Genomic DNA, 25,564 nt, shown 5'->3' with positions numbered 1-25,564 from the left:
TTTCAAAACAATAGAAAAAAATGGACTAGTCAATAAATGTTGTTGAAACAACTGGCTGCCCACTGTCCTTATCTAAAACCATTCACAAATACTTTAAATCCAGATGGATTAAGGAACTAAAACAAATAAAACAAATATTGGTGAATAAGTACTATGAATTTGGTATAGGGGATAAAAATCACAGCCTGAAAGATATTTGCAACATAAATAAGAGAAAGAATTAATAACATATATATATATAATGCTGCAAAATCTACTGAAATGAACAACCCAAAAGAAAAAATACATTAATTATAAAAATAGGCAACCCACACAAGAGGAAATAGAATATATGCAAATTATACGTACTATGTAATACAACTTTTCCCCAAGTGATAAAAATACAAGATTTGAAAAACATCAAGCATTGGTTAGGGTGTGAGTAAATATATGTTCTCATATACTGCAAGCCAGAGTGTAAACTGGTATTGATATTTTGAGGGGCTATTTTGCAGTATTAATGAAAATGAAAATGGACATACATTATTAGGGATTCCATTTGTAGGAATACACCCTAAAGAAACACATGTGCACAAGGCTTTTCACTGAAGCATTATTTATAATAATGAAAAATATAAAACATCAAAATGTTTATCAGTGAGGGAATAAAATATAATATCCAGGTGTTGCAGAATTTTTAAAAAGTAATATGGTAAATCTCTACATACTGACATACATTGAAGGACAGCCAAGTGATATTCTTAAATTTGAAAAAGGTTTCAGAAAAATACAGAATAATGTTCTAAAACAAAGTCAATTCTGTATCGTTCTAGAGGTACATGTATGTATATAAATGCACAGAGAAATGTCTGGGTAGTAACCATCAAACTGTTAACAGTAACTCTGGGGAAGGGACTGCATTGGGGTTAAAGGACACTCAAGGGAGGTTTTAGCTTTATCTATATTGCTTGAATTTTTAAAAATAAGAGTATATTCACTCATTACTCATATAATTTTAAAATAACATTTATAAGTTAATTATGACACAAAATTATAAATTTTGGGGTTTTGGCAAAGTCCTGTGGGAACACAGTGAAAGGAGAAACTAGTGTAGTATGCAGAAAGATCTTATAGCAGTAGTGACATTTCATTGGGCCTGATGTTTAAATAGGATTTTGTCAAGCATTTATAATTTGATGGAAGATTGTGGTAGATTATATTTTCCAAAGATGACTGTACCAACATACATCCCATCCAATATGCTTTTCTTTCAACATGACATCGACACATCATGGAGAGGTCGGGGGGCGGTGTCTATGTCCCTGCCCCATTAAACTTGGGCAGGACTTTATGATTGCCTTGATGAACAGAATGAGGTAGAAGTATCACAGTGTGACTTCTGAGATTATCCAGCTTCTGCCTGGTTCATTCTTTCACAAAATGCTCACCGTTGGTATCCAGCCATCATGCCGTGAGGAAGCCCAAACTAGTCCACAAGGAAAGACCACATGAAGAGGCTCATGTGGAGAGGAATTGAAGCCCCCAGCCGATAGCCAGCATCAACACCAGACACGTGAGCAAGCAGGCCTTCAGATGATTCCTGCCCTAGCCTTTGTGTTCCCCAGCTGAGGCCCAGATATGCATCATGGAACAGAGACAAGTCATCCCCACTGTGCCCTGTCCTCATTCTTGAGCTAGAGAATCCAAGAGCAGAATAAATGATTATGCCACAAAGTTTTAGGGCAATATGTTACACAGCCAAAGTAACTGGAACAAAAACACCCTAAAGAGAAGAAATTACACAAGTAAATAGAATGTCACAGAGCACCATGAGTACTGGCAGTTTTGGAGTGATGATGCCCAGAATCTGGCTGGGATCAGACTATGAAAAGTCTTATATGGTACTATTTTAAAAATTAAGACTTATCCTGTTGCCAGTGAAAAATTGTTGAAAGTTTTTAAGCTGGGAAGTAAAATGCTAAGATGTACATTTTAGCAAGATATCTCTTAGACTACTGTCAAAGAAATATTACAGAAATGAAAGACTTAGAAAAAGCCCCCCTGATTAAGATAAGTCCTGGCCAAATAAAATGGTGGGATCACCCCTCAGTCTACATGTTTTGTGACTTTTTTCCTCTTTACCATTGCCTTTGATGTCTATTTATACTCAATTTCTCCTGTGTTAAAATGTTTTGAAAAAAAACTTTTGTCCACACAAAAACCTGCCACAGATGTTTATAGCAGCTTTATTCGTAATTGCCAAAATTTGGAAGCAAGCAAGATGTACTTCAGTAGGTGAATAGATAAATAAACTGTGGTATGATCCTATTCAGCACTAAAAAGAAAAGAGCTACCAAGCCATGAAAAGACATGGAAGAACCTTAAATGCAAATTACTAAGTGAAAAAAGCCAATCTAAAAATCACACATACTGTACAATTCCAACAATGTGACATTTCGGAAAAGGCCAAACTATGGAGATGGTAAAAAAGGACCAGTGGTTGCCAGGGGTTGGGGGGAAGGAGAAATGAACAGATAGAGCACAGAGGATTTGGGGGGCAATAAACTACTTTGTATAACACAGTAATAGTGGATACATGTCATTATACATTGTCAAAACCCACAAAATGTACAAGAGCAAGAGTGAACCCTACTGTAAACTATGGACTTGGGGGGATTACCATGTGTCAATACAGGTTCATTGATTACATAATAATAAATGTGCCATTCTGGTGTGGAATAGTGATGGTAGGAGAGGCTATGCACATGTGGGCGCAGAGAGGATATGGGAACTCCACTTTCTGCTCTATTTTGCTGTGAACCTAAAAAAGAAAACTACAGACCAATATCCCTAATGAATATAGATGCCTTTACAGTTTGGATATTGTGAATCTATGTAAGGGGAAAATTTGAGGTTCATGGTTCAAGAAGGAGAAGATAGAACTCAAAACATAAAGTGCCACCTCTCTGATAAGGGAAAGGATGCCTGGATGAATAGAAAAGCAAAGATTTAGGAAGGGATGAAAAATACTACTAAGAACATTTCATCCTCTTCTTGGCAGAAGATCTTCCATCCTACTTTCTGAGAAAATCAAGAGGAAGAATGCACTGAAAATTGAGAGTTCATGGAGAATAAAGACAGGATAGAGTGAATCAATCAGATTCTAAAGGATCCAGAGTAGCAGCAGAGCACAGCTGAAATTCAACAGTGTAATTTATTGGAGGCCTTTCTCTAATGTTAATTATTCAAGACCTGATTAACCAATTTGTAGGATACTATGCATTCTGCCTTTTCACATTTTCAATTAATGCCTGCTTATGAAAGATGTCATAATTTAAATTCTTTATCAAAAAGAAGTTAATAAAGTAAGAAAAGGAACTAAAATTAATTTTCTGCTTTTTTTAAATCAGTTGAGTAATATTTAAGGCTTAAGCTAATTTTTGAAACAATGAAAAAGAAAGTAAAATAGAGAAAAATACACTGAAACAAATGCTAAAATAAGATTATAGGACCACATTGTGGGTTAAATTTATCCATGCTAGTCCTAAGCCTCATCATGAAAGCTACATAAAAGCCAACTGCTGCTATATTGCACAAAATAAAATTTGATAAAAATCAAATCCTTCCCTGTGTTTCTTATTCACATTTCTTTGAATAAACTTCCTATTCCTTAATCAACTTACCTGCATCCGAGAAGATACAAACTTCTGTTTCCCCTTCTGACAATGATGTAGTTGTAGGGATAAAGGAAGGAGGTATTGTTGGTAAAAGTGGCTTTGGATCATCATCATAAAATAGTATCAGGTCCTGAAAAAAACAAAAGAATGGGAGAATTGGGAAAAAAAATTAATCTCACTGTATAGACTTTATAGAGCTATAAAGTGCCTACATGTGCAAACATCATCATAAACACATTTTAAGTAACTCACACTTAAGTTATCTACATATTTGGGTATCTACTGAATATAGGGTGGTTTTCCACTCTTGGGAATCCCCATTCCCTGCTGGAGACACCTTGTGTAGATAGCAATGATTTTGTTTAGGGTATTACCTTTCCATACCACTCCTTGAACATCCTCAGAACATACTATCTCAGAGGTCAATTATTTTGTTTCATTGGTAATAATTAAGCTACCTACATCTTTTATTCATATTTTAAATTTTTAACTTTTTATCATGAAGTAAAATGTAGACAGATCAATCCAATCATGCAGGTTAAATAATAACCAACGCATAGCTAATCTTGTTTCATTTATATCCCTACCATTTATATCCCATCTATTTTACTTTGAAGTAAATCCTAGAATAATTACTTATTTCAATAGGTACCTCTGTCTTAGTCCATTTAGGCTGCTGTAACAAAATATTAACACCATCAACTTGGTGGCTTAGAAATAACAGAAATTTCTTTCTTACAGTTTTGGAGGTTGGCAAGTCCAAAATCAAGGTGCTGGCAGATTTTATGTCTGATAAGGACCTGCTTCCTAAACAGTCATCTTTTCACTATAACCTCTTATGGCAGAAAGTGGCCAAGTAGCTCTCTTGGGCCTCTTTTATAAGGGCACTAATCACCTCCCAAAATTCCCACCTCCTAATACCATCAGCTTAGGGGTTAGATTTCAACACATGAAATTTAGGGCAGAAAAAAATATTCAGACCATAGCAATCTCTAAATGATAAGAACTCTTTAACATAATAATTGTATCAAACTGATAAACTTCACAAGTCTTAATATCATCAATTATCATTGATTTCCAATTTCTCATAAATGTCATAATTAGGATTTTCTACTGCTTATTTGAAAGAAGATCCAAATAAAATCTCTAGAGTAGGATTGGTTGGTATGTCTTTTTTTCTGTAAACTGGGGGTAATTTTTTTCCAGTACTTTATTGATGTATAATTAACATACAGTAAAATGCACAAACTTTAAATGTAGATCTCAATAACTTTTATCATGTGTATATCTATCCACATTTCCTTCACTCCAGAAAGTTCCCTCAAGCTCCTTTCTAGTTGATACCATACCCCGCCCCCACTGTAAACACTATTCTATCTCTGTCACCATGAGTGAATTTTGCCTGTTCTTGGACTTCACATGAATGTAATCACATACTGTTATGTGATTACATATTGCAACAAAATGTTTGTGCGATCCATCCATGTTTTGTTGTATTAACATATCGGTCATCCCTCTCTCTCTCTCCCTTCCTACATGTAAGAAATATTCCATCGTGTGAATATATCACAATTTGCTTATCCATTCTCCTGCATATGGATACTTGGCTTATTTCCAAATTTCAGCTATTACAAATGAAGCTGCTATGAACATTCTTTTTTTTTTTTTCTTTTTTTTTCTGTGGCTGGGTTACAGTTTATATGAACATTCTTGTACAAATATTTTTGTGGAGAAATGTACTCATTATATTTAGCTGTACCATTTTGCATTCCTACAAGTAATATATGAGTTGTTCCAATTTCTCCATGTTCTTACCAGCATTTGGTGTTATCACTATTTTTTATTTTAGCCATTTTGATATTTCATTGCATATTTAAATTACATTTTCCTAAAGGCTAATGATGTTGAACATCTTTTCATATGCTTACTTACCATCTGCATTTGCTGAAATGCCTGTTCCTATCATTTGCCCATCTTCTAACTGGATTGCTTGGTTTTTAAACTGGTGAGTTTTGACAGTTCTTTATATGTTACAGATATTAGTCCTCTGCCAGATGTGCAGTTTGTAAATATTTTCTTCCAGTCTGTTTCTTGCCTTTTCATCCTCTTAACAGGGTCTTTTGCCAAATAATATTTTTAAATTTTGATGAGGTCTGATTTATCAATGTTTTCATCTTAAAGATCATGCTTTCGGCCAGCTCTAGATCTCAAAGATTTTTGTCTTACATTTTCTAAAAGTGTTATAGTTTTATATTTTACATTTAAGTCTGTGATTCATTTGTAGTGAATTTCTGTATAAAGTTTAGGTTGGGATTCATGGTTTTGTCTGAATGTCCAGTTGCTCCAGCATAATTTGATGAAAAGATTATCCTTGCTCCATTAAATTTATTTTGCACCTTTGTCAAAAATCAGCTGGCCATATTTGCATGGGTCTATTTCTGGGTTCTCAATCCTATTTCACTGATTCAAGTGTCTATCTCTCCACCAATACCATACTCTCTTGATTACTGTAGCTATACATAGGGCCTAGTATCAGGCAGAGTGATTACTACCATTTTATTCTTCCTTTTCAAGATTGTTTTAACTATTTAGGGCCAGTGCCTTTCCATATCAATTTTAGAATAAGCTTATTATCTATATCTACAAAAAACCTTGCTGGGATTTTGATAGGAATTACATTAAACCTATAGAAGCATCTTTATTATGTTGAATTTTCTAATCCACATACATTGGGCCTTCTTTATTTGGATCTTCTTTAATTTCTCTCATGAGTATTTTATAATTTTTAACATATAGATCCTATACATGTTTTATTACATTTATACCTAAGTATTTCAATTTGAAGGAGTGTTTATAAATGGCATTATATCTTAATTTCAGTTTCCACATGTTCACTATTAGCATGTAGAAATTCAACTCATTTTCATATGTTAATTTTGTATCCCACAAGCTTACCAGTTTTATGAGGGTTTGCTTACTGGTTCTATGAGGTTTTTTTTAGTTTTGTTTCCTTGAGATTTTTTATTTAGATAATCATGTCATCTCTAAACAGGGGGAGTTTTATTTCTTCCTTTACATTTTACTTGCCTTTTCCTTCTTATTCTTGCCTTATTGCAATGCTTAGAACTTCCAGCACTATGTTGAAAAAGAGTGGTGAGAGCAGATATCCTTGCTTTGTTCTTGATCTTAGAGGGAAAGTATTCATCAAACACGTTGGTTGCAGGTTTTCTATAGATGATCATTATGAATTTAAGGAAATCCTCTTCTATTTCTAGTTTGCTAAGAGTTTTTTTTAATCATATGTGAGTGTTGAATTTTGTCAAATGCTTTTCTGCATTAATTGAGATCATCCTATGACTTTTTTTCTTTAGCTTGTTGATATGATATACTACACTGATTGATTTTCAAATGTTCAACATGCCTGGATTAAATCCTCCTTGGTTATGGTGTATAATTATTTTTATATGTTGCTGGATTCAATTGGCTAATATTTTGTTGAGGATTCTTACACACCTTATTTCATGAGGGATATTGGTCTATAGTTTTCTTTTTTTGTACTGTCCTTGTCTGAAGTTAGTATCAGGATAACATTTGCCTCATAAAATGAATTGGGAAGTGTTCTCTCCTCTTCTATTTTCTGGAAGACATGGTGTAGAACTGCTGTTAATTCTTTAAATGTGTGATAGAATTTTCCAGTAAATACACCTAAGCCTGGAGGTTTCTGTTTCAGAAAACTTATATTACAATTTCAATTTTTAAAATGATTATAGGATGACTAGTAAGGTCCCAGTTAATCTTGATTGTACAGTGGTAGTTTATGTTTTCTGAGATATTGTTCTATTTCTACTAAATTGTAAGCATAAAGTTGTTGGAAGTATTATCCAACAATTATCCTTCATTATCCTTTCATCTTTCATGGTAGAAGGAACTGCAGTGATATCCTTTGTTTCATCATCTTGACACTGGTGATTTGTGTATTCTCTCTTTATTTTTGTCAGTCTTCCTACAGGTTTATCAACCTTTATTATTTTTTAAGTCATTTATTGTTAGCTTGTTTTTATTAATTTATTATTTTAAAATTTTTTTCAAAGAACTGGCTTTTTATTTCATTTTATGTTGTTTTCCTGTTTTCCATTTCATTAATTTTTACTCTTTATTATTATTTCCTTTTTTCTATTTTTTGTGGTTTATTTCACTTTTCTTGCTTTCTTGAAGAAGGAATTTAGATTAATTTTAGACCTTTCCTTTTTTCTAATGTAAGCACTATAAATTTTCTTCTAATACTTTAGCTGTATTTCACATATTGTTAAATACAGTGTTTTCTTTTCATTCATTTCTGTGTATTTTGCAATTTCCTTTGAGACTTTCTTTTTGACCTATGAATATTTAGAAGTGTGTTAAATTCCAAAAATAATTTTTAAGGTAAAATTTATCATGAGTTTACACTGATATACTTCCAATTCAATTCAAGTCTATCAGGTTATGACAATCTCTTCTCTCTCACATTCATTATCTCCTTTCTCCCATGCTGAGAATCCCAGTTTTCAAGCCATCAAAGATGACACAAATAGAGTATCACACGATTATCCATTTGAATGATCACACATTATACTCATAATAATCTCACAAGCAAAATACCAACACCACAGAATGAAAACACTAACTAAATGCAAAGTACACTCATTTAATTTTACTTTACATTTTTAGGGATTACTTTTTATTTTATAATTATGCAAAATATTTCCAGGGTTCCCATGACAAATCTAAAAATAAGGTATATTCAAAAAAGTCCTGTTTCTATTCCTACTCTCCACCTTATTCCCTCTACCTCATTGTTGCCGAAAATTTGGCACTTGTCCCTAAGGCTGCATCAGAAGGATGAGGACAAGTGGTTTAGGAGAAGGAAAGAGTTGTTTATTAATTTGCTGGCAAATAAGGAGGTTGGCACATTCCTGTCTCAAAGTACCAACGTCTTGTCTCTGAGCAGAAGTAGAGAGCTTTTAAAGGTTCTCATTAATTCCATAATCCCGTCTTTAGCTAAAACCATCTCATTATTTCTGCCTGGGCAATTCCCTTGAGCCATCTCCTGTGGCACAAAGAATAAAAAGATACTCTCCTGCCCCTCCTGATGACTGGCCTGAGGTAGGGATGACTGGCCTGAGGTAGGGATGTAGGTTTTAGTTCTCAAAAAGGGTGAGGGGGTTTTGAAGAGACAGAAAACATTTTGACCCTTTTTAAGGCCATTTTTTCTGTTACACCATTATGGGTAATTTCTTCTAATTTAAATTTTATACTTTATCTTTAAATGTTAGTTCTTTAATATGAGCAAATGAAAACTTCAGGAATGGAACTAAACATAAATGAAAACTTATATGTGATAGAAGGCACAATTCAAATCAAAGAAGAAAAGATGAATTATTCAACAAATGACACTAAGACAACTGATTATCATTTGTATTAGGTTATTAAGCATGAAATGTCCAATTTGCTTAAGTACTAAGTTTGACTGTCAAAATTTGTATCTGTGACATTTCACTTTCACACTTTTTTTACTTTTATTGTGAAGGTACACATCATTCTTTCAAATGCATGGTTTGGCTTGTGATTATCTTTCAAAGTTTCTTTTAGAGCAATTTATGTGAAACTATGGGTAAGTCAAAAATTTGTGTTATTTTCAAATATGAGTTCCGTCATGGAACCAATGCTATGCAAACAGCTCAAAATATCAACAAAGTGTTTAGGAAGGACGTGGCTAATGAACACACAGTATGTAGATGGTTTGAGAAGTTCTATTCTGGCGATTTTTATCTTGAAAATGAGACATGGGTGATCTGAGACTGGGGTGGATAATGATGAGCTGAAAGATATAGTGGAAGCAAATCCATCTCAACCTATGTGTGAATTAGCAACAAGGTTTAATGTTACTATTCCAACAATATTGGACTATTTGAAATAAATCAACAAGGTAAAAAAGCTGGATAGATGGATACTGCATGAATTAAATTAGTGCCAGAGATAAATCATCTCACAGCTTGCCTTTCTTTGCTGCCAGGACATAAAGGTAAACCATTTCTACACCGTATTGTTACATGTGATGAAAAATGGATTCTTTTTGACAATTGCAAACATTTGGCACAATGGCTGCATAAAGATGAAGGACCGAAAACCAAATATTCATCAAAAAAAAGTAATGGTATTTGTTTGGTGGTCCAGCACTGGTATCATCCATTACAGTTTCATGAGTCCTGGTTGGTCAATTACAAGGAAAGTCTACTACAATCAATTGGATGAAATGATAAGAATGCTTGCAATTAAGCAGCCGAGACTGGTCAACAGAGACAGGCCAATCCTCTTGCAAGACCACACTGGATGATATGTCACACAAACAACACTGCTCCAACTACAGAGGCTTAACTTGGAAACTCGCTGTCATCCACCATATTCACCAGAACTTGTGCCAACTGACTACCACTTCTTCCAGGCTTTGGACCACACCTTACAAGGAAAAATATTGAATTCTCAACAAGCTGTGGAAAACACCTTTCACAATCTTATCACTCTCCAGGATTCTTTGCTGCTGCCATAAACAAGCTACTATTAAGATGACAAAACTGTGTCAACAGTTTAAGTACATATTTTGATTAATTGTACTGCTTCTTGTTTGAGATATAATAAACTAAACATTTGATTCAAAATTGGACATTTCATATTTAATGACCTAATAAAAATAAAATTTAAAAAGCAGATCTCTTTGATCCATTCCTCAAAACAAATTCCTGATAGGTAATATTTAAATATACAAAAATATTATAGCATAAAAAGCCAGAGTGATTTCTTATAAATCCAAATATACTCTTAGCACACGATCTAGCAATTGTGCTCCTTGGTATTACCCAAATGAACTGAAAGCTATGTCCACATAAAAACTCGCACACATATATTTTAGCAGCTTTATTCATAATTGCCTAAACTTGGAAGCAACCAAAATGTCTTTCAGTAGATGAATGGATAAACTGTGACACATTCAGACAATGGAATATTATTCAGCATTAGAAAGAAATGAGCTATAAGCCATGAAAAGACATGGAGAAACCTTAAATGCAAATTACTAAGTGAAAGAAATGAATCTGAAGGACTACATACTATATGATTCCAACTATATGACATTCAGGAAAAGGCAAAACTATGGACAATAAAAGGATCAGTGGTTGCCAGGTACTGGGGGGTGGGGGAGGAAATGAACAGGTGGTGCACAGAGGATTTTTAGGGCAGTGAAACTACTCTGTATAATACTATTAATATAATGGTGGGTACATGTCATTACATATTTGTCCAAACCCATAGGAAGTACAACACCAAGAGCAAACCCTAATGTAAACTAAGAACTTTGGATGATTACAATGTGTGAATTCATCAATTGCAACAAATTTACCACTGTGGTAGAGGATGCTGACAGCTGGGGAGGCTGTGCATGTAGGATGGGCAGAGCATATAAGGGGAGATCTCTCTATAATACCTTATACTCAATTTTGCCATGAACCTAAAACGACTCTAAAAAAACAGTCTTTTTTTTGTTTGTTTAAGTCAGGGTGACTCTCTATAAAGTCTTTTAGAGTAAGGAAAGTCTTTCTAAGAAATGACTTAAAATCTAGAAGCCATTAAAAAAAGCAGGCAAATTTGACTACATAAAAATTAAAAGTTTCTATAAAGCAAAAAAGTCATTAATAAAATTTAAAAATAAAATGAAAAACTTAAAATTAATAGATAAAGAACCAGACAATGGGCTAATTCTTTAGTAGACAAATAGCTTTTAGAAATTGGTTAGAAAAAGATGAGAAAACAAACAGGAAAATAAACAAAGGACATGAATAGGGTTAATAATACAAAGAAACACAAATGTCCAATAAACACACAAAAAGTTGTTCAATCTTACATATAATTGCAATAAAACAAATTAAATTTTTCACTTCTCAGACTGACAAAAACATAAACATTTGATAAGAGTATTTGCAAAGATGAGAGAAGCCAACCTGACATACTATTGGTAAATATAAATTGGTATAACACTTCGCAGGACAATTTGGCAGTATTTTCAAAATGAAATAGAATCTTCCAGTAATTCCCCTTTGGAAACAGTATCATAAAAATGTATGTACAAGAATTATCATTGCAACATTGCTTTAAATAGGCAAAAACACACAAAAAAATCCCCAAATGATTGCGAATAGGAAATGCTTAAATTAAGATTCATTTCTATATCAAAAATATAGCATAGCTATAGGTACTGATATAGAAATATGTCCATAATATGTAGATTAGTAAAGAAAACATATTTCAAAACAATATACATTGAATGATTACATTTATTATACAGAAAGATGTCCAAGATACACTGCTTGGTTCAAAGCATGTTGTGGAGCAATATATATTTAATGATTCCATTTAGGTAAAAGAAGTGAATGGACACGGAATTTTCCCAAAAACTTCATTAGAAACTGTCATAGTTGTCTCTGAGGAAAGAAACTCAGTAGAATAGAGGAGTAATCTCACACCTGACTGCTTTCTAAAAAAAAAAGAAAAAAAAAAGAAAAAAAAAAAAGAATAGAGGAGTAAGGAGAAACTCTGTTCTTCACTCTTTATCCTTTTATATTTTTGAATTTTTTCAATATGTGTTTTCTAATTTAAAGTAATAAAAACCCAAACATGAAAATAAAATAGGATTTTAAGCATAAAAACAATGAGGTAGTAAAAAGATAGAGAAATAATGAATTAACATAATTAGAATAAGCATAATTTCCATTTCTCTAACAACTTTGATGAGTTCAATTTCTGCAAATATAATACATGACATGCTAATAAACCAAAGGATAAAAATTGTGTAATCTCCATTTAGCAAAATAACAAATCAAGGAAGTAGGAAAGAAGCATTTATTGTGTATCACTAACAATTTAGTAACTCACAACTATACCTAAGGTTTTGGTCAGCTTTAATTTTGTGTGGACCAATTCACAGCATCCCTATCTGTTTCTATGGAAACAACTGTGACCGAAAGAATCACCACCTCATTGTTGAAGCCCCTCAAACAGGAAAAAAGTAAGGTCTTTTGAGGTGACAAAAAGCTACAAACAGCCTTATTAATTAGCAAATCGAATAATAAAAATTCTGGACAGCATATATAGAGAAAACAGATCCATGTCTGTCATAAATTTAAAGACTTTCCTTAGTTTGGAAGTATCACTTAGGCAAGCACTAGTCTGCTTTTAAAAGCTCTCTTATGTTACAAATTTTATTTACTGTTTTTCAGATAATTTATATTTCATTTGTATAAAGATAATAGTTAAGAAGGTTTCTATTTAAATTTTTAAAAGATATTTTAAGCACCCCTCATTCTGCCTAAGCAATCAACAATGTTATTTCTTTCTCATTCTGTATTAGGTACATGGGAATTTTAATGTAGATGCAGCACTTCTTATGCAGTACATTGGCAACAGCAATTAGATTTAGTGTTCAACCTGCTAGCTTTTGTCTCCTGCTACAAGAGCAAACTACTATTGGATTGCGTGAAATGCTCCTGACAGTAATAAGAGGAGATGCTTGTCGGTGGGATGACAGGATGTTATTATAATATAGTAATGCTTTGAAAAAGGAAAATCCAGCTTCTAAACTTAAGGACACTACTTTTTTCTCACTGAAATAAAAAATGGAATGATACAAATCAGTAACAGTGGGTTTCTCTAAAGTAAGAAAAAGTAATAATAATCAGAAGTTAAAGAGTTTTACCAAAAAACTAGGTGACATTTTATGTCTTTGGTTCCAAAGCAGATAGCATTATTCAAGTCTATCTTCTACCTCAAAAGCCATCAGCGGCAAATAGACTGATCTCAAATTTAAAAATCATTTTAATTTAATGACTTATCTTTTTTTTACAGACAAGGTCTCACTATGTTGCCCAGGATGGAGTGCAGCGGCTAGTCACAAATGTGATCATAGTGCTCTGCAGCCTTGAACTCCTGGCCTCAAGTGATCCTCCTACCTCAGCCTCCTGAGTAGTTGGGACTACAGGTACATACCATCTTGCCCAGCTGTCTTATCTTTTTAAATAATCTATATATTTTCAATCTGTGAGGTATTATACAATTAAGGAACAGGGAAAATTTAATTGTATGTACCTTTCTGAGCTACCAGAAAGCAGCTGAATCCAATACCTAATTGGATTGAGGGAAAGGGCTGAAAACAGAAGGTCAAGGAATAATTTCACCCTCCCTCATAGGAATTGTGCAGGGAACACTAAACAAAGTACTTGGAGGGGGGACGGAAAGAGCATCTTTCATAGGAAAGGAAGAAAAGCTAACATTTATTTAGTGTCTATTATTCATTCATTTCTTCATTAACATTGATTCATTTCTTCATTCATTCATTTCTTCATTAACAAAAATTTATCAACTGAAGATTCAATAATGAATAAGACTAAAAAGATCTCTACTCTCGAGGACCTTTCCTGTCAGTGGGAGATACAGATAATAAACAGAAAAACAAATGAGAGAATGAGGTAATTTCACATAGTCATGAGTGAAATAGATTTCTAGTTAATATGGTTCTCTATGTTTATTCTTTGGGGATACCTCCCTTCTCCAAATACAGAGTAATGAAAGAGAAAATATGAATGTGAAACTTAAAAAGACAGAGTTATGCTCAAAAACATGATTAACATATTCATGGATGAGAGCATGAACAGAAACACATAATGGTAAAGAGAGGTTGAAGCTGTGGACCTTTGGATCTCTGGGTCCAGAAAATAGCAGAGAAAACCAGGAGCTCAACTCCTAAGGGCTAAAAGTGTCTATCCAAGATAAAAAGGCTGAATATGGGCTCACTGCTTAAAATAATGCCCAGGCATTAGGACCCCCTGCTTATAAAGGAAGCTGAAATAATCTGTCATTAATCACAGCCTGGGGTTATAATTTCTAAATGTATTAGAATCAGGTAGGTGAGAGGACACAAACTTCTCCAGCAACTGAACCACGGCATTCCTTGGTCTAGGGAACAGGGACCAGATCTACAATATCTCTGGTACCAGTAAAAGAAAGTCACTCCCAGCTGCCAGTGTAAGTCTTGAACATGCATGGGTAGTCCCCAGGTGTGAGGTGGAGGCAAATGAAAACTTAGATAGAGAAAGGAAAGCATACAAAGAGACAGAGAAAGAAAGGTTTAAAAAAAAAACAAAACAAACAAACAAACCTTGAGCCACTCAAGATGAGCTCACAATCCAACATTCCAAAACACAGAAAGAAAACTGAGTTCACTCCTGACAAAATGAAAATAATAAAGAAATCTAAAAAGTAGTTTAAAATTGAGTATGCTTAGAGTCCTCAAAAAGATAATGGGAAGGATAACATTAATTTACAGGAATAAGAAAACAAAACACAAAAACAGGCAGAGATGAAATATTTACAAATGGATATAAACAAGAAACAATGAGAGATTCTAGAAACAAAAAACAGTTACTGAAATAAAAATCTCACTGGACAGGAAAAAGTCTAAGAGTGGGGCACCAATGAAAAGAGAAGAGATGACTTGGAAGACAATCTAATTACCTACAATGCAGCATGGAGATATGAGACAAAAAATATTTTAAAAAGCAGTTGAAAGACATGGAAAATGACAGAGTAAGTGGCATTATATAGCTAATAGATATTGAGCTGAAAAAAATTTCAAGAAAATAGAGAAAAAGTAATATAGACAGACTTATATTCCAAAATTAAAGATGAAAGTTGTTATGCAGAAGTACAAACAGGAGTTAAGTTGATATATGTCTGAGAAAGTCAGAGAACACTGAAGAAACAACACAACAGGTTCTGGCGGTTTCCGCTCTCAGGATCAACTCTAGAGGTACTCTAAAGGGAGGACATCAAAATAGGAAAAAAATTTAGAGTAAGGAATGAGTAGTTCTGATGTTTTTGAGGGGTAGGGAAGAAGTCCTCTCCACCCTAGAGTCCATTTCTGCCACACCTCCCACTTAAGCTGACAGGGCAAACATGGACTAAACAATCCTAAACAGAGCAGTCATTACCTCTCAGGGTCATTTGAGGAGCAAAACTATTTTAAAAGAAAGGTAAAAAAGTCAATCACCAATTTCATCATAAGTGTAGATATTAGAAAAGATGGACCAAACATTTAAAAGAAGCTTAATAAATATATGAAAATAAACAAGGAAGGATATAAGTACTATGAAACAGGAAGACTTAAGTCTTATCAAAAATATTAGATATTAAATATAAAAACAGAAAATAGTTGTTTCTATCGTTGAAATAGAGAATACAGATGGGATAAATAATGGAATGGATATAGCTGAGAATTATTAAATAGGATGGTCATATTAAGGAAATCTTATAGAAAAAAGAGAAAACAATTAAGTAATAGAAACTATGAAGTTAAGAGAGATACAGACAGGGCCAGGCACGGTGGCTCACGCCTGTAATCCTAGCACTCTGGGAGGCCGAGGCGGGTGGATTGCTTGAGGTCAGGAGTTTGAAACCAGCCTGAGCAAGAGTGAGACCCCGTCTCTACTATAAATAGAAAGAAATTAATTGGCCAACTAATATATATAGAAAAAATTAGCCGGGCATGGTGGCGCATGCCTGTAGTCCCAGCTACTTGGGAGGCTGAGGCAGCAGGATTGCTTGGGCCCAGGAGTTTGAGGTTGCTGTGAGCTAGGCTGACACCATGGCGCTCACTCTAGTAAGCCTGGGCAACAAAGGGAGACTCTGTCTAAAGAAGAGAGACAGACATACAGATAAAAAGAGAATTACTAATATGTAGATAGTAAGAGTCCAAGAAAGAGGAAAAAATGGAAACAAACAGTAGAAAATATTTGAAGAAAGAGATAACTTTCTCAGAATTAAATACAGATGAAAAAACTTCCCACTGAAAATCTGAGTGACAAAGAAAAAAGAGAAAGAAAACTCACACATAAGCATATTACATCAAAATTTAAGTCTTTTCAATAAATAGTATGGAAACAACTAGACATCCATAGGCAAAAAAAAAATTTTTTTTAAAGAACCTGAACCTATATACTTCACACCTTATTCAAAAATTAATTTTAAATATATCACAGACCTAATTGTAAAACGTAACAGTTTTAGGAAAAAAGATACATGACCTTGAGCTAGGCAAACATTATCCATAAGAGAAAAACTTGATAAACTGGAATTTCTGAAAATTTAAAACTTTTTTTCTGTAAAAGAAATTGTTAATAAAAAAACCAACAAGCCACAGACTGGGAGAAAATATATGCAGATCACGTATCTGACAAAGGACTTATATCCAGAATACATGAAGAACCCAAAACTCAATGGTAAAAAGCAAACAATTAGAAAATAGGCAAAAGACATGAACATATATTTCACCAAAGAGAAGTTATAATGGCACAAATAAGCACATGAAAAGATGTTCAACATCATTAGCCATTTAGGAAATGCAAATAAAAACCACAATGGGATATCATTACAAACCTATTAGAACAGCTAAAATAAAAATAGTGGTAATACCTAAAGTCAGTGAGAATGCAGAGAAACCAGGTCTCTCATATATTGCTGGTGGGACTATAAAATGGTAATAGCCTCTCTGGAAAACAGTTTGACAGTTTCTTACAAAACTTAACATGTACTTACCATACAACTCAGCAATCATATTCTTGGACACTTATCCCAGAGAAATGAAAATTACACACATATATTCACAGCAGCTTTATTTATAAATAGCCAAAACACCAAAACATCCAAATATTCTACAGTGAGTGAATGATTGAACAACTCTGGTACGTCCTTAAAATGGGATGCTACTCTGCAATAAAAAGGAATTAATTACTGATATGTGCAACATCCTGGAAATACAAATGAAGCCCCGCCTGCCCGCCTCCAACCCTGCGGCCAGGTTCCTAAGTTTCATGGGAGACTATTTTTCCACGGAAGTAGGTAGCGGACGTTCAAGGAGGTGGGATGGGGAGCTTAGGCAGTGATACGCGGCCTCGTTCCTAACAGGCCACTGATTGCTATGCGGCCACAGCCTGGGTGTTGAGGACCACAGCCTTAGGGCCTCCAGAAAGGAACACAGCCCTGAGGACATCTTGATTTCAGCCCAGTGAGACCTGGGTCAGACTTCTAATCTACAGAACTATAAGATAATAAATTTGTGTTGTTTTAAGGCACAAAATTTGCGGTAATTTGTTAGAGCAACGATAGAAAACCATGAAAATGACTTACATCTGTTGATTTCCAAGCATTAATCTTGAGTGGAAGTGTTTCCTGGGACAACACATTTCCCGTGGGCAACAGAATATCTTGGCATTGCTCTTGTTTTAACCCCGCCTTGGAAGCATTTTCTGTCAACAACATAAAGCTAAAATTTTATTATGGTAAAAAAAGTAATGTTTTCATATTAGTTCACAATTTTTAAGTTAATTACTTCTGAAGATTCATTTTGCCTACTAAGTATGCATCATCTGCCAATGGTAACCTGTAAGCATTAATCAATAACATACCTCTTTATAATAATTAACAAGTTCAGAATGATTTAAAAAAATACAACTTTTCTAGCCCTTTCCCACATCAACTGTTATAACTTCATTATTTGAAATATATTTTTTAAAATAAGGTATAATACAATATAGAAAATGGCTTGAAAATGTGAAAACTATTCAAATGAAATTTTAGCAAAGCAGGAATGATAACTATAACTATTCTAATTAACATTTAAAAGAACTTTATTACTTCAGTGTGACTTTCATGTGTTCTAAGACAGACTAATCAGAAATATATAGATTTGATAAGAAAACTTTTAACATAATTTTTAAAATTTAATTTAAGCATAAAAGAAAATACACTAATAAAAATAAACTGATATTTCTGCTTACATATTTTTGCTAAATTTAATGTTTTTGCAGTCTCAGTATCACTTCCTTCCTCTGTTAATTACTATGTATTAGTACCAACTCTAAAAAGTCTAACTCTAAAGGTATTTAGCGCCAACTCTCATCTTAGGTACAGTAAGTATAAGAAAGCTACCTTCAAACTGGGGTATGACACTACTGGAAGTATGTAAAGACCTCACAAGGGCTAGTTGGGCATAGGTTTATGAGTTTCCAGACTAGCTACTTCCACATACATTCTTTCCAAAAACAAATATGCCTGAGAATGTGATTGCACACAAGCATCAGGCTAGTTTTTCCCCCTTCCCTCTCAATCACTTTTCTCCCATTTTACAAAAGACAAACATATCCTCACCCATGTTATTATGATACATCTTCCCAAAGCAAAAGAAACTCTAAGGCACCAAACAATAGTAAAAAAAATACTGGTATAGGGGAAGACACCTTTAATTAAAGCATGGAAAATCCAAGGTAGAGCTTGAAGATTTGTCCTGTCTCACACATAGTTCTTTCAACAGCAAAGCATGGCATAAATAACAAGGTACTTTGGTCCATACCAACATGTTTGGTATTCAGATAAATTACAGTATGGAGCAGCAGGACAGCTAACGAGTTTCATTTAATGTCCTTGTGCTTTTCATCCCCCAACTACTGTTAAAGAATGCATCAATCAGAAGGAAGGCTCCCCAGAGAGCAAAGCAAAGAAAGCCTGGGAAGCAGGGATACCTGTGTTATCAATGCAACAAACTCAAGGCAAAGCTTCATGTTTTTGCTACTTATCTTAGGAAAAGAATTCAAGAGTGTGAAGACAATCAAAGTGATGTTTACACATTTATTTGAATAAATAAAGTAAGATGTTTCCTGAAAAAAACTTAAGATTGATTTGGCTAGTTGTTTTTTTTGTTTGTTTGTTTTTTGAGACAGAATCTCACTCTGTTGCCCAGGCTAGAGTGCCGTGGCATCAGCCCAGCTGACAGCAACCTCAAACTCCTGGGCTCAAGCGATCCTTCTGCCTCAGCCTGCTGAGTAGCTGGGATTACAGGCATGCACCACCATGCTCAGCTAATTTTTTCTGTATATATTTTTAGTTGTCCGGCTAATTTCTTTCTATTTTTAGCAGAGACAGGGTCTGGCTCTTGCTCAGGCTGGCCTCGAACTCCTGACCTCGAGCCATCCTTCCGCTTTGGCCTCCCAGAGTGCTAGGATTACAGGCATGAGCTACCGCACCTGGCCTTGGCTAGTTGTTTTGACAATGAGGGTTGGTGTTATCAACTAGGTTATATGATAACTCTTTTCCAAAAATTAAATGAGCCAAATCTGTAGTTCTGAAGAGTTGATGAAAATATATTTAAAGCATATGATACAATAAAATCATTTTCTCAAAAATTGTTATATTGACAGATACATTGTAACTAATATCTTAATTTTCTCCATATTTTCTGAGCATATTGGGTTAAATTAAAGCATAACAGATATAATAGTTATTTTGATAAATTCGAGTAAAGCTTTTTGGTATTATTCCCAGAAATTGAGAACGTAAATTACTTCTAATGACTGCTTAACAAATATTTTTCTAAGTAGGGTGTTTCCAATTCTTGCTTTCAATAACACTGAAGAAAAATCTAATCAAGTTAACTGTCAACAAGACATGAAAAATATTCTTATAATAAATTACCATATAATTTTTGGCATATTACTTGGAAGGAATTCATAGAATTGATTGTCATTGCTATAATAAAACACCTTCTAGTCTCACTATAATTTAGGTAAACAAGTTTTCTAAGCATTTACTACTATAAAAATGTAAAACAAACAATTTATGCTGAACTCCGCTTATATCTAGCAATAAGTAATATTCTTATGTGAGTAAACATGAAGTCCCATGTGTCTCATAGATGAATTTCCAATTATATTCTTTGATAAGTATTCATAAAAATTTATAATACATTTATGTGGTTCTGATGAACTGTACATTAACAATAATTATACTGATGTCAATCTCGAAGAAATAGTAAAACCTCTGGTCCTGTAGAAAATTTAGAAAAATAATTACTATTAATATACATATTTGACATAGAGAAGATTTCCAAGCATAAAAATACTTTATATTAGATAAAGCTCTGTGAGGGATGTGGAATAAAAATATGACTTTAAGGAGAAAAGGGAATAATTTAAAATTTCCAGTAGTTAAAGAGGACTTCATATGTTTTTTTCAAATGAACAACTACAGGTATTGATCACAATGATATTTAGATTCCTTTAGAGGACTGATATAACAATTTTGTTTTTTCTTTTCTGTCTTTAATGTATTAGCAATATGCCAGAATTATATCCTTTGAAGTTTATTATAAAATTTCACCTGTCAACTTAAAAATGTGTGAGGCACTTAATTTTTCAATATTAGAGGTTGTGCAAGAAAAATATCTTGAAAAGCAATGATACAAGACATGGTTTTTACCTTCAAAAAGTGTATACCCTAAGCAGCTGAGTCTAACATACAGACTTACAGGAAACAATCAGAGAACAATTATATGCTAAACTTTCTTGAATTAACTAACTTTAGGAATATATACTCTAAGAAGAAAAAAAAGCAATGTTCACCAGAATAATCAGAAAGATCCTCAAAAAGGAAGTAAAATCTGAACAGGCTTTGAAGGATAAATGTAGAGAAAGAGAGAAATTATTCCAAGCAGAAGGAACTATGTGGGCAAAAGGAGCAAGTATGGTAGATGCCAGAGATACTAAAGAAACAACAAGAATCTTTCATCTATAGTTGTAGCTTTTCATTTTGTTATAACTTCACATGAAAATGAATAATGAAAATGGACTTATTTTGGACTTGGAGATTTTATAATTAACACTGGCAAACAATGATGACTTGGGGCTTAGATTGCCTATCTACTTTCATCGGATTTAATCAGGAACTATATTATCACTCCTGCATTCAGCAATAATCTTTGAAATGATAAGGACTCAGGTTTTAGACATCACAGAAGTAGATAAATAAAAATGTCAGAAAGTCAATTTTGAAGTAAACTGTGAGCAAAATACTAAGAATTGTGGAAAATATCTTGCATTTTTGGAGATGTATTTTTGCCTAGAATAGCTAAACTGTTTTAAATCTATCTTAAGTTATTTTATGGGGCAAGAAGGAAAGCTATGGAACTTCATTAAACTTTTCTTTTAGTATCAGATAGCACAACACTGGAAGTGAGATATGCTTAATTAGATTAGGTGATTATTCATTTATTCCTGGACTTTCACAAGCAAATGGAAGGGAAGAACACACATTTAGGTCCTTAGTGGAAATGAAGTCCCTTTGGTATCATAAACTACTTATCAATTGAAATTGTGAAGTCACAAGCCAAGAAGGACTAGTATGTGAATGAGAAACTTCAGGTGAAAAAGTGAAGAGCTACAGGAAATGAAGCTATTGAGTCACTCAAAGACAAATGCTTAAATACCAAGGCTGTAAGTACTTTGTAGAAACTATCTAGAGAGAAGCTGTGGATCTCACTGAGCATGTACCACTCAGATAATACCACAAAGCAGAACTGGTGAACCCTGTGATGATATTTCTTAGATGAGATATCAAACTGACATGCAAACTATCAATGCAACAATGTATTTTAGAACTGAAATCCTTCATAGATTGAACAAATTTCTGAACTCTTCCATTTATTAATTAGTATCTAATAAATACTGCTGGGTTGACAGCGTCCTTTCAGGTATAATTTAAGTAAATTAAGTAATTTACTTAAATTTTTAATAGAAAAACATATTTCATCATAGAAAATACTCAGTGGGCTAATGAAGAACTGATAAGATATAAAAGTAAAGTCTCGTGGTTAAGTTTATATCTGACTTCCACAGAATCATGACTTTGGAACTTTGACTCCAAGTTCATTGTCTTGGCATATAACTACACTTAAGCATCTTCAAGTAATTGATATTTGTCCTATTTTTAAAAAACTTTCATTTTTTAATCATTTCAAACTTAAAGAAAAGTTGCAATAGTACAATGTCCATATATTCTTCATCCAGAGTCAGCCATTATTATTATTTTGCCCCATTTGCTTTATTCTCTTTTCTCAATGTATGTACACATATTATTTATTATTGCCCTATATTTTAAATCTAGAGGAAAGTCATTATTGTAGGTTGGGTTCCCCAGGAAACAGACTCAGACTCTGATGTGCATGTGGGAGAGGTTCATTAAAAAGCATGCTTAGAAATGATATCTGCAGGAAGTGCAGGATGCAGGATGGAGCCAAAGGAGAAACTGAACTCTGATGCGGCTACAACAGAGGACTCAGCAGATCCTTGTAGGAGCTTTGAAGCTGGAATGGCTCTTCACAGCCATCCAGTGTTGAAGTCTAGATCACATCCACAAGTCACTGGATGGAGGATCCCTTAGGGAGGGGGCATGACCTTGAACAAAGAGGCTCTCTTCAACTACTGGGAATTCCCAGACAGGGACTCAGCCAAGAGCCCACAGCCACCAACCTTCCCAGCAGCAGAGGGAATGAGTGCCTCGATCTTGAAGCATGGATCTGGGAGGCACACACAGTATCTACTATAGACACAACCTCTGTGCTTCTGCTTTATTACTATGCTTCTATTTACTTCCAAGAAATGCTTCGAAAGGACAGGAGATACAGGATACAAACACTGTAAATCTTTCTTGACAGGTGAATTTTGAGATTAGTGGGAGAAGGGCATGTTTTTAAAAACATGAAAAGAGAAAGATAAAGAACAAAAATGCAGAGATATTTAAGCAGATTTTTTTCCCCCAGAGATGGGTTCTCATTCGTTGCCCAGGCTGGAGTGCAGTGGCACAATCATAGCTCACTGCAGCCTCAAGCTTCTGAGCTCAAGCGATCCTCCTGCCTCAGCCTCCTGAGTAGCTGGGAGTACAGATGTGAGCCACCATGCCCAGCTAATTTTTTAAATCTTTTGTGGAGACAGGGTCTTGCTATGTTGCCTAGCCTAGTCTCAAACTCCTGGCCTCAAATGATGCTCCTGCCTCAGCCTCTCAAAGTGCTGGGATTACAGGCATCAGCCATTGCACCCAGACCAGGTTTTTAAAATTAAATTTGAAATAGGTAGATAAGAAAAAGTGAGAAAGAACCAACTATTATTGCTGGAGATCTTAAAAAGGGACTCAAGTAATTTTATTTCAGCATTTTGTTAACAATCATATATAAAATTGAGACACTGCCAAAAGTTCTCACTTAAGAATAATGGGAAACAGGAAAATTCACAAACTATGTTAAATGCTCAGCTCTAGGGTCAAGGAGAAATAAACAGTCACTACAAAAGCAGGTGTTGATATCCAGGTTTGCTATCCCAGGTTAAGACAGAGTGAAACTACAACACAGAATTCCTATCACCCAATGCTTAATGAGATTTTTTTAAAGTAACACTAATCAAAAAATTTTACAACAGTAATCTAACATGGAAACAGATATATAAAAGTAATTTCTAAAAGAAAAAGAATAAAAATAACTGGTGGTCAAGAAGAGAAACAACATCTAAGAAAAATAACAGCTAAAGTTTACTGTGCTATATCTACATTAGCTAAATTGCTTCTGAGATAGGGGTAGAATTGCAAAAGAATGAAATTGGACCCTTATCTCACAAAAATCAACTCAAAATGGATAAAAGACTTAAATGTAACACCTGAAAGTATAAAACTACTAGAAGAAAACATAGCAAAAACTTCTTGACATGGTCAAGAATTTTTGTATATCAAAAAATTTAATACAGTTTCCTTAGTTTTATGTTACTGCTATAACAAATTACCACAAACTTATTGGCCTAAAACAACACCCATTTATTATCTCACAGTTGTGTGAGTCAGAAGCTAGGCAGGTTGACTGAGTTCTGTTTCTGGGTCTCACGAGACTAAAATCAAGGTGTTGGCCAAGTTGGATTCTTATCTGGAGACTGGGGAAGAGTGTACTTCCAATTCCATTCAGGTTAGCAGAATTCGGCTCCGTATAATTGTAGGACTATGGTACCCATTTCCTGGCTGGCTGGCAAACAGGGGCCATCCTTAGCTTCTTTTAGAGGCCACCTGCATTTCTTATCACTATCTTCAAGCCAGTAGTGCCTCAAATCCTTTTCACACTTGGAATCTAATTTCCTCTTCTGTCTCAGCTGAAGAAAATGCTCTGCTTTTAAAGGACTCATCTGATTGGATCAGGCCCACCTGGATAATTTCTTTTTTGCCATATTAATGTAACAGTCGTGGGAGTGATAATTCATCATACTCACAGGTTCTACCCATGCTCAAAGGGGAGAGGGTTATTGAAAGGCAAGAGTCATTGAGGCTTATTCTCAGAATTCTGCTTACTGTAAGAGTCAAATTTATAAATGCTTTTTAAAAATAGTTTACACTTTTTCTGTTATGTTCAAGAACTCCTTCCCTGTCTCAATATAAAAAAGATATTCTCCTAAATTTTCTTCCAAAAACTTTAAAGTTTTGCTTTTTTTACTTTTAAATCCTTAACTCATTCAGAAATTTTTAATGCATAAGGTACAGACCTAAATTCACCTTTTTCAATATGGATAAACAATTGTCCTACTATTATTTATTGAGCAGTTCATCTTTTTCCCAGCAATCTGAAACGCCACCTTTGTCATTTACTGGGATTCTATGGTCTCACAGGTCTGTTTTCTGGACTTACGGCTCATTCCATTGGTCCATGAACCCATCCTGCATCAATACCACTGTCATGATTACTATAGTTTTAGTCTTATTATTAGAAAGGCAAGCATTTCACCTTATTCTTCTTTGGGAATGTTTTGGATATTCTTTTTTTTTTTTTTTTTTGAGACAGAGTCTCACCCTGTTACCCAAGCTAGAGTGCCGTGGTGTCAGCCTAGCTCACAGCAACCTCAAACACCAGGGCTTTAGCAATCCTTCTGCCTCAGCCTCCCAAATAGCTGGGACTACAGGCATTCACCATCATG

General features: G+C 34.2%; 1 protein-coding gene across 1 annotated transcript in view; it reads right to left on the bottom strand.

Moving 5' to 3' along the window:
* ENTHD1 (ENTH domain containing 1) overlaps window positions 1-25,564 on the bottom strand; it is a 142,761-nt gene that overhangs the window by 79,429 nt on the left and 37,768 nt on the right. Inside the window, exons 4-5 of the mRNA XM_012741869.3 lie at window positions 17,922-18,040; window positions 3,663-3,786 (exon numbers count right to left, since the gene is read on the bottom strand). Of these exons, the coding sequence (XP_012597323.2) occupies window positions 3,663-3,786; window positions 17,922-18,040 (243 nt within the window). The remainder of the gene's footprint in view (window positions 1-3,662; window positions 3,787-17,921; window positions 18,041-25,564) is intronic.

This window comes from Microcebus murinus, chromosome 10 (genome assembly GCF_040939455.1).
Source record: "Microcebus murinus isolate Inina chromosome 10, M.murinus_Inina_mat1.0, whole genome shotgun sequence".
NCBI classification, from domain to species: domain Eukaryota; kingdom Metazoa; phylum Chordata; class Mammalia; order Primates; family Cheirogaleidae; genus Microcebus; species Microcebus murinus.
Note: the sequence above shows the minus strand (reverse complement) of the source record. Positions and strands in the feature narration are given on the sequence as shown.